This window comes from Ascaphus truei, chromosome 2, assembly GCF_040206685.1.
Source record: "Ascaphus truei isolate aAscTru1 chromosome 2, aAscTru1.hap1, whole genome shotgun sequence".
In the NCBI taxonomy this organism is placed as follows: Eukaryota; Metazoa; Chordata; class Amphibia; order Anura; family Ascaphidae; genus Ascaphus; species Ascaphus truei.
In genome coordinates, this window is record NC_134484.1 from 181,003,251 (window position 1) to 181,021,459 (window position 18,209).

The window sequence follows — 18,209 nt, forward strand, 5'->3', positions numbered from 1 at the left end:
TGGGCCAGATAGAGTTTTTACAAATTCGTAATTTAAAAGAACTTTGTTTGTACTATGGATGATTTACCCTGTCCTCTGGATCGAGGTTTAACTAAATTCTGCCTAATTTGCATTGGTTGTTCCTAGTCTTAGGTAGTCATTGTGCAATTTTTTCCTGTGTGTCTCCTGTTTTTAAAATCTGGTGCTAAAAAGACACCTAACGCGAAACCAGTTTTTACACGAAAAGTAGTATTTTGCACTGCGACTGGAGTAACTCTGAATCTGGCTCCATAAGGATGCGTGCAGGTTATGCTCCCACACCTGCTTCTGTCACATTGGTTAGCTCCCCACGCATGTCTTAGGCTGTGGCCCCGCTGCCTGCGCTGCCGAGTCCCCCGGTCTGCAAAGAGCTGCAGGGGGAAAGACAGGGGGGTTACGTGACGGGTGCGTCACCCGTGATGTCACCCGGCAGGTTCGTCCTCATTGGCTGAACTGCCGGGGGGGTGGCCTAGCGCTCCGTCACAACTCCTGCTCTCAATTTTCTTGAGTGCAGGAGTTTGTCGGCACTGCAGTAGCCAGCAGGGACCTGGCCATACTGTGGTTATGCTGCAGACATGGAGTCCGGCTAGTTGCATGCTATTGAGCACACTGGGCTTGTTACTTCCTACCCATATTTTACTTGGGATTGCTCAAGCTGTTGCCTGCTGAATGACACAACTTGTACAAGTTTGGCAAAGTTAGTGCGTTAAAAAAAAAAAAAAAAAAAAACTTATTAACCGATTGGTGTGACGCATTAGACTAGTTACCATGACTAGAAATAGAAGGAAACAAAAAGGGCCACTAAAAAAATATAAAGAGAGAATTTTTTTTTTTTTTAAATGATCAGTTGGATGAAAGAAAGGAAAGTAATAGAAGTTACAGTCAGATAACATCAGCCCTTCTCACTCGAAATGGAGGTGTTTGGAAGGCTGGATGCTGGCTCTACTACCAAGAGTCAGACCATCAAACATTTTACCAACCTCTAAGACATGACTTTAAAATCAGTACAACAACAGGAAAGCACTGTACCCCAGGGCACCATATAGCACTTGCCTGGTGCAGGTTGCTGCCGCAGGCATACTCCAGATTACTGAGATGGAACTGCAAGACCTTCTCCTCCACCTCTGTGAACTGAATTCCAGATTCCTGAATAAAGGCTTTGTAAATTTCCTGTATCTTATCTGGAAAGGCATTAAAGATACAAAAAGGAGGTGCTGAAACTGCTTTTATTTACCCATTTTCCCAACGTCTCTGTAAATTTCCCCCCCATTTATATTAATTGTTATCTATATGATTGTCACGTGTACTACTGCTGTGAAGCGCTATGTACATTAAGGGCGCTATATAAATAAAGATATACATACATTATCCCAACACAGAACACAAATACACGACAGATGTAACGGATATAACTGTACTCGTTATAGGGCAGTAAGGCACTAAATTGCTCAATTTTACACGCTCCATTAAATTGCAAATTGCACAATAACACTTTAAAACGGGCACCAGCGGAAAGGAGTGATTGTGCGATAATGGGTACAATTACGTTGGCTACATCGGTAGCACACACTTGTGCCCGTGGTACCTCCAAGTGGTGCATCTTGATGCTGCGTCTTATCTTTCCTCCATTCAGCAACAACATCCAGTATGGCATTAAAATGAAAGTCCATGCGTTTGTCTATGGCCGGGTCCGTTATCCTCCCACCTTCCTGAATCAGATCACATTTTTCTCCAAGTTTGCGCATTTTGATTCCAAGCTTGAACAGGAGGAAAACAAAAAAAAAGTGTTATTCAGAGTTAGGAAAATAAAAATAATGTGACTCGCATAAAAATCACAATAAGCCAACATTGAAAGAAACTCAGCAGTACCAGAAGGATTAGGATACTTCTCCCTACAAACATACTACTTCTTATAAAACCCACAATGATCCTTGACATTTGTTATGTTAATGTACTCAGAACACACACACGTGCCGTCTGACTAGTAAGAATGCGTCATATGTAACCACCACTTTTTATAAGGAAACGTACAAGAGAACGACAGATGCAAAAAAAATACAATATAAAGTGGCACAAACCATAACAAACTCCCTTGTCAAACAGTCTTTGACAGTTTAATGTTCCGTCTTAAAACTGCCAGAAAACTAAACTGGATATAGCAACATAAACAAGTAGGACCATCACACACCAGAACCAGAGAACAACAAGAAGGTCAGGGTATTTTCTTGAAAGAGTATTATTAATCGCCGAACCCGCAGACTGCCCTTATGACATTCCCAGGACGTTACAAAAGGCTGGAATCCCAGTGGCCTGGTTTTAAAAACGTCATGTTGCCTTCTAGGGGAAATCGGGGAGTTGTCAGAGAGGCCTTCAGGCATTGTGATCCAGCCACCAGCGATGCAGGCCTTCCACCATTACTAGGGGCTGGGTTGAGATGCCAAGAGGCCCACGGCACTTAGGTGCTGCCGGTGTTCCAGTGAGCCCATATTAAATGGTGAGACTACCAAGGGTGCTATGTGGCTCAACTATATGATATGCATGTATTTGGACTGCTCCCTTAATAAACAAATTATGAGCAACAGATACGATTACAACAGAAACCCACTTGCTCACACATTAGTGCTATGGGATTGTTGACGCAGCCATTCACAATCTGGGCTCCTCTTCCTACAGGGAGCCCTTTGAAAGACCTGTCGTCCCAAACTCTCCCTCCAATCCGGTCTCTGGCTTCTAGAATCATCACCTGTATACAAAAGGAAAGAGAAAAATCATTTAGACATGTACAGAATGCAAATTGTTAAAACTGTATTATATTATCAATTCCAGTAGCATGCAGAACAAAATGAGTCATGTAATCCTTATTACACATATACGTTACGTGCATGCATTATAAATGTGTATAAGAGTTAGCATGGACTGATACGTACGTGTGTGTGTGTGTGTGTGTGTGTGTGTGCGTGTGTGTGCGCATATTCAAAGATGATAAACTTAAAAAAAAGGAGGAAAACTAGCACAAACACACACCTATATCTCCAAGTGAATGTATAGCTAATCAGGCGAGTTCTCCAATAAAGCAAACTGCTCCAAAGTCAAAAAAGGCACCAAATGTCTTCGTGTCCACAAGAGAAAAGTTTCTAAGTATGGTGCGCTTGGTGACGTAAGACGCTGGAAAACACTGCACTGTGCAAGGCCTTTTGCTGGCAAGCTCAGCCTCCGGGGTGAGATCAGTTACCGGAGCCAAGGACGGAGAGATTTGTTTCTCTATATGCTGATTTTATAGTTTCTAAATGTGAGTGTAATACTTAGTACGTAAGTATGTATGCATGTAAGTATATATACAGCATGAATATGTATACACACACACACACAGAGAACATTAATAAGCACACGAGTTTTTCTCTAACACTGTGTACGACCCATTGAAGCTTTTGAAAAAGGAAGGTCAGTTCAAAAAATGTGTCCGGTGTGACGGTAGGGGGTAACCAGTCTTCATAATAAAGGTAAAGCCCGACTAGTTACCCCTGAAAAACGTGGTTCCCTGGCAGATAAGTAGCACCATAAGCCAGGGACAATGTAATGTACCATACAATGTACAAATAAAAGAATGACCTGTTATTCGGCTTTACCTGTTCCCCTTGTCCCAGACACATGCACCTTCAGGAGTGTACGTTTCAGGTGCGGTATTTGGGTCAAAATACATTTATCTTGTTTGCAGGAGTTCGGGGGACAAAGATACCGGCAGTCCCATAATTCTCCCCGACGTGCAGGCATACGTGCGGGTGCGCAGGTTAATTACACCGGGGCTAAACAGTGTCCCACAGAATCCTGGTTTTCGAGCCCAAGTATCCCAGACCAAATTCCCTCACAGGTATAAGGTCCCCACAGACATTCTTTATTAAAATAAGTTTTATAGCGGTGTGTGTGTGCACTTTGTATAAAAGTGTATACAGCCAGCCCGGGCATCCACGTAGGTGCCGGGACGCCTGGATAGACATCAGAGTTCAAAGGAGAGAGAGGATACCCAGAGGTGACAAAACCGTTTGGGGAGAGGGGAAGAGCGATTTGCCAGGTCCGGAGTACAAAGGCACCCTGTTGGGACACCTTTTGAGGCTGCCAGACCTGGTGGAGCCTGACCAGCGGGTGGCAATGGGTTAACTGGGGCAAGATGCAGCTCGTAGGCTCGTTTCCCATTGGCTAATTCACATTTCCCGCTCACCTGGCGTTGAGCCGGCTTGGCACGCCCCCTTCCTCTGACGTCAGCTCAGAGACGAGCCCCCGTTTCTAATGGCTAGTGGGAAGGAATTCCCACGCTCCGATTGGTCGCTCCTCCTACTTCCATGCTGAACAGTGGAGGGTATGTAAGGAGATGGGCAGGCTTTTCAAAGTTGCTCTGTAACATATAGCAGAGTAACCTGCTTCATTTCTGAGGCTAGGAAAGTCTGCCCTGCAGAGACCAAGTCAGGCGCCAAGTCCAAGTTCTGAAAATAGAACGTAGCGGCCGCGACTAAGCTCTTTAGCCGAAAAGAGGACACGGAAGCCGTGAGGGATTTCCTGGTCAGGGTAAGCCTTCCGAAGCAGGTGCCCTGCAACTATTTGAGGCTAGTTTTCAACCCCAGACCCCCAGTAAGTGTGTATTCTATCTGTATTTTGTGTATTCATTGTGTGTACGCAGGTTTACCCGAATAAACTCCATTTTATTCCACTACCTTGTTTTGCCTACTGAATGATCCTGGTTAAAAGTACTGGTCCCCAGTGACATCGGGGATTGCAGGCTCTGAGGCTCTAATTTGACCCATGTAAAGTGCCAAAAAAAGCTCAAGTACACAAGTCAGTCACTTCAAACAGGGTCTGCGTAATATTCTCAAAACGTAATGTGTATCTTTTCCTAAATAATTTGAGCAGTAACAGCTGGTATATTGATTTATAGATATGTGGCGAGTTGGTGCATCACAAAAATAAGCTCATCAGTAGCATAAGTCCATTCAAATGAACCCAAACTTCAGAACCACTGTATAATTAACAGAGATGTTCATCCCAGGGGAAGGAGACCTAGTGGTGCCCACACAGCTGCCACATCCACAGGTCCCTTAGAGACATAAATCCCCCATGGGATATAATCCATAAGCACACAAGAGAGGAAATAATAAAAGGGCTATTGCCCTATACCCGACTGTGGAAGTTCCAAGTGGGATGGATTCTGCAGCGTCCAATCCTCAGAGGTGTAGAGCAGCAGATGAAGGAAGAAAGGAGCACAGCTATCCGCATCCAGAGTGCATGAAATGAAACATAGGGCAACTCCAAGTACAATAAAAACTAATTGTTTATTTAATAAATCAGCTTACAATGGGGTAGGACAACGCACCAACGCGTTGTCCTACCCCATTGTAAGACGATTAAATAAACAACTCGTTATTATTGTACTTGGAGTTGCCCTATGTTTCATTCCGTGCACTCTGGATGCGGATAGCTGTGCTCCTTTTCTCTCATCTGCTGGTATATTGATTTAGCAGAGCTGTATTACACTGCTTAAAATTACACACATTAACTGCTATATCAAAGCCACAATTACGGCCACTGGTTTTTTTTGAACCGTGGGAACCTCCGAAGCGCAGCAGCAATCCCCCCGTTTTTCCCCCCACTATTAAATTTACAGAATTTAAAACTAGGGGGGGGGATCTTTTGGAGCTGAACCCCAGTATTTTTAGCTGGGGTCCAGCAATAGGAGTCGCACCGTTATCTACCTGATAGCACTGCATATTCCTATTGGCCCATGGGATTTTGCGGCCATTTTGATTGCCCAGATCTGAGCTGAAACATCGGCAACTAATTCGATAAGAAACAGGAGGCAAGGGTTCTGGGGTCAAAAACATACATCGACTATAAAATAAATGTGGATTGGTTTCAGTTGAAGGCTTACAGATTATCCCATCTATATTTCTGTTAGTTGCAGCCCATCAGTATTAAAAAGAAAAATATGAAGAAGGTAGGCCTAGATAAGCATATTTACTCAGAGTATCCTACCTTGATGCCAAAGTTGTGTAGCTGTCTGGCAGCTGCCAAGCCTGCAGGACCAGCCCCAATAACGATCACAGATTTCTTCGAAAGAAAAACAAAAATGGGAATTACATAGATTTTTCAGACAATATGCAGACCAAATATTTCTGGGAAAGATAGAGAGAAAGCGCACAAACGCCCATAGAAAAGTAGTTTTAATAAAAAGAAATACATTAAAAAAAACATATGGTTTTGTACTCACATGGTGTCCATAAACAAGACCCTCTGAGTGGGCGCCATTAACAAGACCCTCTGAGTGGGCGCCATTAACAAGACCCTCTGAGTGGGCGCCATAAACAAGACCCTCTGAGTGGGCGCCATAAACAAGACCCTCTGAGTGGGCGCCACACTTCCCCTTAAAAGTGTGGAAGCGTTTATTTATGGACACCATGCGAGTGCAAAACCATGGGTGTTTATGTTTTTTTTTATTATAACTACTTCTCTGTGTAAAAGAAATGGTTCCGGTTTTGAGAGCGAGCCTGGGATACCAGGTGTGTGCGGCTCTGTGGGGATATATCCGCTCCTCCTGCATGTGCATGCTCCTTTTCCTAACATGCAGGAGGAGCGGATAACTCCCCACAGAGAGCTGCCGCACACACCTGCTATCCCAGGCTCGCTCTCAAAACTGGAACCATTTCTTTTATCACAGATAAGAGTTTACCATCTGCCTGTTCTATGGGACTTTATTTTAATACAGGCTGTTAGGTACAGCCGATTACATTTGTTTATTTGATATTTCACTGTATTATTGATAGATTTATGGATAATAGTTATCTCTTACATTTGTTATTCACTTTTGATTTATATATCTTTATATAATTTTTCTTAGACCAGCACTTTAGTAGCGCACTATTATCTTCCCTTCAAAAATGTTTCTGGGGCAGTGGAAATATTGCTCTGCTATCCCACCCAATCCTTTATTGCACCTTCTTTTTACAGATCTTGGGGCTTATTCAATAAAGTGACATCGTGCAGATTCAGCATTACTGCTCAAACTCCCATTGACTTGTATAGGAGTTGCCATGTGATAGTACGGCACAGGCACGCTCCATTGAATAAGCGCGTCTGAGTATTAGTCTTAAAAGCTGAGGTTTACCGCAAAACATGGATTATAGTGACTGGTCCGATTTAACTTGAATGGCGGCCACGGAAACAATTAACTATTAAGACAGGTCGCTGGTGACTTCTGTGCCCCACGACATAGAAGGCAAGCATTGGTTTTGATAAACACAGACCCCCATAATCATAAATAAAAATATATTCAGCACCATTTCAAAATTAAAAAATATATCAAAGCAGAGTATTGGGATGCTGCTGCCATCAGTGTATTGAATGATCGAGCTTTGTTACACAGTGCATATATGTTCTACAAAAAAGGCATATACAACGTACATTGTGGTATTCCATTGGAAGGAGATGCTGGCCTCCATAGACGGACAAAACCCCAGTATTCACAAGTCCTTTCCTGGTCATGAAATAGAGAATCCTTTCCATCTCTTGCACGCATCGGATGCGTATCAACCCCCGCACCATGATATGATGAGCACAAATCTGCAGGGTGAGCACCTCCTAAAGGCATAAGCACACACAGAAATAGTCTATAAGCATCCAACACTTAAAGCAGCAGTTCAAGCTGCCCTTCAATATGTGCATCAATACAATCTCCACACTGACAAATGATTAGCGGAGTTGCCGATCGATCTGCGAAGATTCGGCTCGGGGGTTCACTAAATGGCTGTCAATGCAGGAGAAGAGGACCCAAGATGCAAAGTTCTGTGTGGAAGATCATGTGAACAGGCAGTCACTAGATACAATTGGTGCACTGCTAGAGAGAGGGCAGGGCTCAAAAAGGGGTGTTCCAGAGCCTGTTTCAGAAGAGGAAGGGGATGTGAGTTTGTAAATGGTTGCAGAAACAATAAATGCATGTTACATTAAAAATGTCTTGAAGAATGTTTTTTTTTTTTTTTTAAAGGCTACAAGAATTTTCTCATAAGACAGAACTGACACACACACACACACACACACACACACGCTTGAACTGCAGCTTACCATATCTACATTAACATATTCTTGTTTGCTTCTTTTTAAAAAGGTGCAATCCTACTGCGCTGGCCACAAAACTGCCTTTAACATTCTTATTGATTTCCCGAACCAAATTAAACCCTGCCAATCACAAAGGCTTGGCTGCTTTCACCGTTTCGGAAATTGATTACAAATTGATTTTCATAAGGGCCTCTGAATGGGAAAGTGGTTGTCAATTGAGTTTTTACTTTATTCTTAGCCCGCGCCGTCCTTAACAGAGCCAATAAAGATAAGATTCTGCCCCACACCTCTGGAATGCCCTTCCCCTCAATACCCGACTAGCCCCCTCGCTATCCACCTTTAAGACCCACCTTAAGACACATCTGCTTAAAGAAGCATATGAGTAGCACTGGATAATCATGGACACATGACACAAAGCTTGGCCCCCTGCAGACGCACTTACTAGTATTCCCTCCTACTGTCTCTATACGTTCTCCCTACCTACCAATTAGATTGTAAGCTCCTCGGAGCAGGGACTCCTTCCTTAATGTTACTTTTACAGTATGTCTGAAGCACTTATTCCCATGATCTGTTATTTATATTTGTTATTTATATGACATGTATTACTACTGTGAAGCGCTATGTACATTTTATGGCGCTATACAAATAAAGACATACATACATACATACATAAGAGGGGGAAAACTCTTGCTGAACAAACCGTGACAAATAATAAAAGAGTAGCAGTGGAAACCACACCCCTCCCAAGTCTCAGATCACCATGTTTCCTAACTTTATTAAAAAAGGGGCTTAAAAATACTTCTCAGATTTGGGTTAAAAAAAAAAAAAGAGGCACCAATCTGTAACCCTCGAAACAGGTCACTGGCATTAGTTACTTTGGCTCTAGCAGGGATTCTTCCTTAAAACTAATAAACAATCTTCATTTAAGTATACAAGCTTGGCAAAATGAGCAAAACTACAAATGGCGTGAAGCGGAAATCAAATCGAAGTAACCTCGCCCTCTGTTTTTTTTAACCACATGAAAGAAAGGGCCAACACGGCTACTTAGCCTTCTTTGCCTATATAAAAGCTGGAATAACTGTTGACATATAATGACCAGGAAGTTGGATGGATAAAGGAGGGGGTGTACAAACACATTGTCAGCCATATAATAGTAGTACTGTAGTTATAAAAAGTAAATGATTGGTAAGCGAGTCATACTGTTTGCATGAATACTGGATACAAGGAAACCGTCTGACCCTTACTGCACTGACTCATAGGGAAAGTCCATGAAACATTTGCTTTCGTATTAACCACGTGACACTCCTGTCAATCATCCTAAAACAAAAAGTGAGGAGCGGCTTCTCCGATCCAAGCTCAAAAACCCCAATCTTCCCAATTTTGGATTAAAAAAAAAAAGAGAAGAAGGAGAAGGAGGAGAAGTTCTTACTTTGCAGTTTATGTGCCAAAGTGCAAGTATGAGATTTCTCATGGCCAAGTACATAGTGGGGTCCCTGGAGTACTCCGGAAACTCGTACAACTCATCCAACTCCATCACATCTGGTCTGACGCAAAGTGCTTTCCCACACTCGTTGGGCTGGTAGAAGGGTCGGAAGTACGGATTAATACCTGCAACTAGAAACACAAGAGAAGGCCATTACTCACATCAGTGCAAGATCATTTTATATTGCGCACTATACTCTTAGGCCCCGGACATGTTAGGTGCTTGCTGGCGGAAGCGCGCTGAGGCGCGCTCTCGCTCAGCACTGAGCCCCTACAGCCGCAATTAGAGCGGCTTTAGTAGGGGCTCACCTGCGCTTCCGCGCGCTTGCGGAAGCGCAGGTCTTGGGGGGAATTTAAAATTCCCCCGCTTGCCGGCGAGACAGGCCGGTCACGTGAGGGGTTCGCCCAATGAGGGCGAACCAGCTCCGTGACGTCACTGGCCCGCCCCCGGCCAGTGACACGCCCGCCCCCTGACGGCCTGCTGAGAGCGCTTGCGGTAAGCAACCGCAAGGCCAGGGAAAGCACCCGCTTTCCCTGAGCCTCAGCGCGCCTCAGCACGCCACCGATAAGCGTGTCCGAGGCCTTATACACTGGCTTATTCTAAACTTTTACCATTTACGCTTCAGGGGTGGAAAACATGGAGAGACAATAATAAGACAAATACAGTAAACAAATGAAACATTTTTCTGCACTGGAATTAAAGCAGCAGTCCGTGCTGATCGGCATTTTTTGGCACTTTAGTTTCTTTACTCACTTAAGAGATATTTTTGCCCTTTCCCGCACTTTTTATTCTTTAAACATCATGTTCTATTTAGCAGATTTGCGTGTTTGAAATATTAAGTGAAGTCTAAAACATCAGAAATTACAGATGAACAACACGGTTTGTAACATTTAAAAAAAAAAAAAGTTTATTTTTAAAGATCAGGAAATGCTTAGAGGTCGAGATACGAATATTAAACTCATTACGCTTCTGAGGGGGCTTTGCTGCTTTAACTCTGGTTGCTAAAATTGTTTTTCGCTTGCCAGGAATAGTATTTAACCCTAAAAATAATGTAACTGGATTTGGACATAAATTAATGTTTATTTTATTTTATTTTTTTAACTACACTCCTCATGCTTATTCCCAGAACCCGTCGGTGTATAAAGCGCTTACCAACTGAACTGGGAGCAGCCCCTTTGCAGTGCTCCAGCCTCCCAGGGTGGCCTTCACTGATCAGGCGGTTAGTGCTTGTACAAGAAGGACTCATGCCCACGCAGTCTGGGTAGTAGGCAGCCAACAGTGCAGCTGCTGGACTGTCCTTCAGCAGGGGGGGGAGGATGAGCATGGAATACCAGGCCTGGGTTGATACTTCGGAAACTCTCTGTGGGTGAGCAGAGGCAGCAATGTAAACCAAGTGTAAATGACATATTATAGGCAACAAACCATATACACCATATACAACAGTTATATACAATAAAAGTACCAAGACAAACCACCTTCTATAGTACTGGTTTTAAAGCAGCAAGCCTTACTGATCAGCAGTATTTTTTTTTTTTTAACTTAAAGATATCTTACCCTTCAAAAAAAAAAAAAAAAAACACAATCTGATGCTCTGTTCAGGAGATAAGCGGCTGAAATATGAAATATCTATATAATGTATATATAACAATGTGAAGGGGTTGGGCCACACACAAATAGTATAGTCTAGACTACTGGAGAGGGTGCTGCTATCAGAGTACCTATAAAAAGGTACTGTACAAAAATAAAGGGATAGGCAAAGCAGAAATATTTTTAAAAAAAAACCAGTATTTATCAAGAGCCTTTATCTCCAGAGGGTAGCCAAAACATTGGGCCAATAAAATAAATGTTATGCATATTTTTGGTGTCTCTATCCCTGAGATTATATCGATATCTAGATACACACACTATATACATATAGTACTAACATAGCAATGTAACTGGCATCCTTAAACAAATGTAGTCCCATTTAAAAGCAAACATTTGGCTGTTTTAATTTATTTGGAAGTGAAGATCTTTTTTGTTTTTAAGGCTCTAATCCGTGGAGGGACGCCCGTCAATCACTGCCTCCTCCGCAGCCCCTATGGTCCTTTCCAGGCAGCCAGGGTGAGGTGGGATGTGGGCACTTTTGTTTGTGCAAAAAGGAATTAACTCGAGAAAATCAAAACGCTCCAACCTGCATGTTTCATCTTAGCAGGTTTACAAACATGAGATATCTTAAATATGGCACTATTTGTTCATTTTGGTCCTAGAAATATCAAAGAAACACAAACAAGCCTCATTTTCAAAGCTCTTTGCAAGCTTGGTAAACTCACTTTTTTTTTTTTTAAACCTAAGAGAAATCTCTATAAAGCAGGAATGTGCCAATTTTCAGTGTGCATACACTAGTATTGCTACATACTGTACAACTACTGTAGGAAATAGTTATAACTAATCACCAGACAACAGCAGTAAACAGAATTTTACTCACCAGGTCCTCTGGCATGGAGCATGGATCCGACCCCTCAATCTGACAATGAAACATCAGAAAATGTCAGGTTGTAGGGATAAAAACAACAACAACAACAACAGCAACAACAACGCAATTTAAAAAAAAATGAAAAATGGCAACAGTGAGCCAAAAAAAACAAGGATTCAGGAGGTACAAAGAGATTCATAAAGCACGCTGCACTTTTAAAACTGAAGTATACAAGAACATCATTTGTATTAAAGAAAATAAGTTTACCACAATATAGAGGTAGAATAACTTACAACATTATGAGCCATTTACTATGTAAATGTAAGGGGTCTTCTGGCGCGGCGAGGGGTCTTATGGAATAACACCGCTTAGTGAATACAGGCCCTATGTCCTGCATCAGAGGACCCCCATTTTTAATTTTTGTTTTCCACCGTGCAACTTCTGCTGCTCCCACATTAATGACTAAGGCCTTGCCCCCGCTGCCTGCTACAGCGTCCGCTGTGGCGGACGCTGCGCTCACAAGAGCCCTCCCCGCAATGGCGCCGGGCCCGCTGCGAGGGGGGGCCGCAGCGCTCGCGCGAGAGCTACTCCTGCTCTCAATAGAATTCAGAGCAGGAACTCGCGTCGAGCGGCTAGGCACGCCCCCCGGCGGTTCAGCCAATGCAGGCGAACCTGCCGGGTGACGTCATGGCCGCGCCCCTGTCACTCCTCCGCCACGCCCCCCCCCGGTCTCTGCTCCTGCAGTGAGCTGCAGACCGGGGAATCGCCGGAACGCGCAGCCAAAAGCGCGGACGCCGGGGCCTTAGCCTAAGCCTCCCCCCTCCAAGTACTGAAGGAGTAAACTTCTAATTTAATCGATTTACTATAGATGTCACTTGCCGTAAACAAATGTTGTCAGTAAGCTTCTAGCAGGGAAATAAAAAGCTTGCAGTAAATAGGCAGCATTTAAGCAGTGCAGTAGCTTCATCACCTTGACAGAATTGTTCAATTTCATGCCACATCTGTACATTTTTGCCATTTGCATTGTCAGCTGAATTTCCTTTGTCAGTTGGCGCCATTTTCCACATTCTGGTTTCGTGCACTGCACCTAAAAAAAAATAATCATAATTTCTTAACTGTAACCCAAGGGGAAAAAATATTTGATATTTAATTTCAAGAATTTAACAAGATGTGTGTGCTTTTACAAACAAACCTTAATTATAAATCTTCTCTTGTTAAAGTTGTACAGTATTACATGGAAAAATAATAATTGAATTTTTTTTAAAAATAAAACGACCAGTCAAGTTATGGGTCCACCAAACTTTCCTTGTGATGCTAATTTGTTGCTCACGTATGAGATTGGGCTAATTGTGGCATTTTTTAAGAGAATTTGGGTCAACGTTTGACAAATCTGTTCAGCATTTTTCACAGCAGAATATATATATATGCAGGGTTATTGGTCAAAAATGCAGGGTTATTGGTCAAAAATTAATTTCTGTTGTTTGGTCGTATATATATATATATATATATATATATATATATAACACACAAAAGGAGAAGTTGCTCAACACATAATATATAAGGTTAACTCAAGCCCCTTAATAAAACTAACTATAAGGGTAAAATAAAATATATACCCCAAATAAAGTCAGTATATAAATTAAATAGGACCTGATGGTGCTAGGGGATAGTGAAAACTATATAAGACACACAGATAAAAAGAACAAAGACAACCCCCTTAGTAGCACTCTAAATTACACCTAAACTAATCTATAAAATAAAGATTGTTAAAAAGAAACAGATGCTCCGCCACTCCGGGAAGAAGCCCACCAACGGGTGAAACATGTAGAGTGTTTACTTTACTACAGCTTTTATGTAATCTTCTATTCTGAGGGACTTATGATGGATCTGATGCAGCATTTTGGACTTTATTTTTTGTTCCTGTTATAAGCAGACTTTGGAAACACATCCTGTACAATCAATATGGACACAAACTCTACACAATCTAGCTGCAGCTGAGTATTACCCTCCTTACTGTTTGGGCATTACCTGTCCTTGCAGTGCTGCGCTTTGTGGTGTTTTCAATATGTATGACTCTGTCTGCTAATATGTCTTTATTAGTCATATTTTTCTTTATTTGCTGCATCAGTTCTCATTGATTTCATTTTGGGGAAATGCTGTTCAGGGTATAACTATTATTATTGTTATATTATTTTTCCCTAGTTGCTTTATCTCTTTTTTTTCCCCCTCTGTTTTTGGTATACATATTAATTTTTCCTGGCTATATACTGGGTCATTGACTATATACTTTTTCCAACGCAATGATTTATCATTCTTTCATGCATATGTCAGTGGGAATATATTTTGTATTGCCTATTATGTTAGCCTAAACTACTTTGTTGTCATTATTTAAACTTTAGACACATTTTAGTTTTTCTTCTTTTTGTAATACTGATAGTATTTGATTAGTAGTCCTCTCTTTATATTTTTGATACATATATATTTTCATAGGCTGTCTTTAGTATTTTTATGTTTTTAAGTTAGTGTGTCTTGTTGTTAAATCAATAAAATCTTGTTCATTTTTTCTGAATTGGCGGAGCATCTGTTTCTTTTTAACAATCTTTATTTTATAGATTAGTTTAGGTGTAATTTAGGGTGCTATTAAGGGGATTGTCTTTGTTCTTTTCATCTGTGTGTCTATATATAGATATATATATATATATATATATATATATATATATATATATATATATACGACCAAACAAATGTTTACAGAAATTAATTTTTGACCAATAACCCTGCATTTTTAGAGTTCACTCTCCTCCGTTGTATTGTTTTGCATATATGGTTTATTTCCTACAGGAGGCCATAGGCAAGATTTGTAGCTAGGAGAAGAGAATTGTATACATTTAATGTCTATTTGGCTATATTGTGGGCTGTACCAGCATTACATTTGTATCCCCGCAGTTGTAGCCACCTCATGATCTTTGAATTTCTTACCCAATATGGAAGTTGTTGGTCAGCCATATAAGCTTTGGGGCTGGGTTCACTTTTACCATTGCCTGTCCAAATTCGTTTCCAAGATGAATAGATTTCATAACCATCTTTGTGACTAAAAGTCAAATAAAATAGAGTGAAGATAAGTATTTATAGGAAGAGGTATAACATTCATACTAACTTGTGTCATATGCGCAAAGCAATTTCTTACAAAACCAGACAGAATTGCCTCCATATGCCAAAATACTAATCATCTTTTTAATAACTCAGAAGTGTATTAACATTCAAAATAAGCTGCCAAACTTTGTTTAGATCATTTTATTGGAACTTAAACTTTGTTACATTCAATAAATTGGCTTAGACGCTTTGTGCAGCAGAAAATGACTTATTGGCACAACAGATAAAACATGACCCTCTAAAATACAATTCTACTTGTCCATTACTATTTAATGAAGAAAAGCACCCACCTTCTGTAATAGTGGTCAAAGCATTCATTGCAGAAGTGCTCCCCACAGGAAAGATGATACCATCTTGATGTATACCCATTTTTAGCACATCTGAAGGAAAATCAAAAAGACAAATGGTTTCCAAAGACAAAGTCTGCAGAACTCTAACGTTTAAAAAAAAAAAGTGTTTTTAATAAGCTGTGGTTGACTGCCACATACAAAAAAAAAAAAAAAGACATTTAGAAATATTAACATTATTATTATATATTTTATTTTAAACAGGCCTAATTATACTAAAAATGTGTAAGGTAAATCAGAAATGTGTCTACAGTCCTCATGATTCCTGACAATGTCCTGCAAGTGATTTTCTATTTCAACACACTGAATGGCAGAGTCCTGAAAATATTAGAGCAATTGCCTCTCTGGAACAGGAGTGGGGACAGGATTTTGCTTTGCCCAGTACAAACATTTTTTAGTAAATAAAAATCAGAAATGTCCACATGTGCCCAAGCATAACTGATTTACACATGTAGCTTCTATATCACAGTCACACCTTTCTGCAGCACTGGCAAAGCAAACCGGGCAAGTTGCAGTGCAGCCGGCCTTCTCACACTTCCTGTATTTCTTCTCAGATGAATCTTCGTCTTCCTCTACGGCTTCACTCACCACCTTCTTCTTCACCTGAACAAAAACACAGAGCCATAGTTCAGATAAAGAGCAAACAGGAAACAGAAATTAGGCCAACACATGTAACTCAAACGGAGCACCTCTGTAAAATGGAATGTGTCAAAATAACAAAAAAAACAGATAAACAAAGAAATGATTCAATGAAGGAAAAAAAAAAAAAGTAAAATAAAAAACCATGCTATCCATGCTGTAGTGAAGATGAGCAATACTATTGATACCTGTCTACCAGATGATCGTACAGGTAGGTTGTCAGGCGAATGTTCTAATGGCGAAACTGCCTTTTTCTTGGTTTTAACCTTTAATCCTGACATCACAGCCAGTAAACTGTAAAAGAAAAATGATTTTTTTTTACTAATGCACATTTATTTAAATGGACAGAAGCTGGGGAAGAAGCATTATTTTTTTATTTTTTTTAAATACCCAAACGTGTTGACATTTTCTTTGCGAGTTTCTTTTGCATAAAAGGAGATCGTTGTGGCATGCATGTAGTTTAACAGAACAATAATATACATAATAATAATTTTCAAATTTTTAAAAAAAAATTGTACAGTACATACATACACTTCAATTCAATCTAGGGTTTATTGCTCAGGCAAAAAGATGGAGTCGATTTCCTGGCGGATGATGGTTGGAGTGGGACAGTTGATTTCCCTTTGGCAAGTAAAGCCATCACCAGTGCAAAATGTATTAAACATTAAAGGATGCATACGGAGTTATAAACGGTGTACATGACTAAACAATAAAGATAATACGCTCAATATTTTGGTCTATTCACAAAGATGCTATTGCCATCAGCAACTGTTAATAATTATTCAGATGAGGGCCTGGCAATGTTTTGTCCCCTTTATGCATTTGTTATTTGTCTCTCTGGGTGGTTCTAAAGAGCATGCAATGTATTCAGCTCCTCTTGACCAAACATGTTACCACTATCTACTGGAAATATACATGGCTTATACTTTTAAATATCATGAAATTAATATATTCCTGAATACAAAAGATAGGCTGTAGAATTAGAATAATCTGTAATTTAATACAGCAATGTTGCTATCAATACCGTTCATCTAATATACATTATTTTTTAAAAGGTTTACAAAGTTCATTACACCCCCAAAAGAATGCAAAATCTGAAACACCACGGATCTGAATGCAAAAGGCCTTACATTGTTTGTAATACTGTATACAACCATTTCAGCCCTGTGACATATGTATACATGTATACAGAGATCTAGCATGTGTAGTATAGCAAGTATTAATATGAAATATGTTTATCTGGTGCTTGCTTCAAGATTATGCTTTTCGGTCCCTTTTCAAGCAAATCGGGGGAGGGGATTATGTGTTTAATATCGGTCTTCCAGAAAGTTCACTTAGAGGAAGCAGGAACCGTGGTGGTTACAATGTTACCAAGATCACCGGAATCTAACAATAAACCTGGAAAAGGTGATTTGATGGGTGGCAGGGCTGGCGCTACTAATGCACCACACCACTGACCCATCCGTATCCCTGCCATGATGTGTAAGGTCTTACACTCCCATGCTGACCCTGTGACCCAGATCTGTCATACACCCACCCAGGCTGAGGGAAGGTCAGGGGGGGTTCTACACGCCGAGCTCCTTTGTTTTCAGCTGTCAACTCTCATTGCAAAGTCAATGATCCGGCAAAGACTGCACCGGACCTCCCGCTGCTCTACCACAAGCCCTCAGTATACACGCAGCCCGTGCCCAGGTTTGGTGTAGGGGGGAAATGCCACTTCCACGCTGATATTTGTCATTAGGATCATGCCTTCCTGTAACGCACAAGGTTTATTTATGCCCCGCCTGCTCTCTGCCTTCCTGTAATGCACATGGGAGATGATAACGTCCGCATAGGACACATACAGAGAGGTGCTCCACACGTCCGGCTCTGCTCCTCCTCCTCCTCCTCAATCCCTCTCCACAGTGCACAAGGGGGGCTGCAGCACGGACCTGCAATAAAGGGGGAGAATGCACGCGCTGGGCGAGGGCACCGAGCATGCGCACAGCCCGCGGCCGCCTTCCTCTTTCTTCTCTCT

The 18,209-nt window shown here is 41.3% G+C and overlaps 1 protein-coding gene across 5 annotated transcripts in view; it reads right to left on the reverse strand.

Moving 5' to 3' along the window:
- Positions 1 to 18,209, reverse strand: part of KDM1B (lysine demethylase 1B) — a 29,826-nt gene extending 11,617 nt beyond the window's left edge. Inside the window, exons 1-14 of one of the 5 annotated variants that reach the window (XM_075585612.1) lie at positions 18,037 to 18,209; positions 16,381 to 16,486; positions 16,029 to 16,156; positions 15,497 to 15,586; positions 15,033 to 15,144; positions 13,024 to 13,140; positions 12,066 to 12,104; positions 10,751 to 10,958; positions 9,545 to 9,729; positions 7,465 to 7,641; positions 6,040 to 6,114; positions 2,624 to 2,761; positions 1,604 to 1,775; positions 1,072 to 1,199 (exon numbers count right to left, since the gene is read on the reverse strand). In XM_075585612.1, coding sequence (XP_075441727.1) covers positions 1,072 to 1,199; positions 1,604 to 1,775; positions 2,624 to 2,761; positions 6,040 to 6,114; positions 7,465 to 7,641; positions 9,545 to 9,729; positions 10,751 to 10,958; positions 12,066 to 12,104; positions 13,024 to 13,140; positions 15,033 to 15,144; positions 15,497 to 15,586; positions 16,029 to 16,156; positions 16,381 to 16,473 — 1,662 coding nt within the window. In that variant the 5' untranslated portion in view covers positions 16,474 to 16,486; positions 18,037 to 18,209. Of the gene's footprint in view, positions 1 to 1,071; positions 1,200 to 1,603; positions 1,776 to 2,623; positions 2,762 to 6,039; positions 6,115 to 7,464; positions 7,642 to 9,544; positions 9,730 to 10,750; positions 10,959 to 12,065; positions 12,105 to 13,023; positions 13,141 to 15,032; positions 15,145 to 15,496; positions 15,587 to 16,028; positions 16,157 to 16,380; positions 16,487 to 17,322; positions 17,697 to 17,729 lie in introns of those variants that run through there. The other 4 variants (XM_075585613.1, XM_075585611.1, XM_075585614.1 and 1 more) reach the window with 4 other exon arrangements.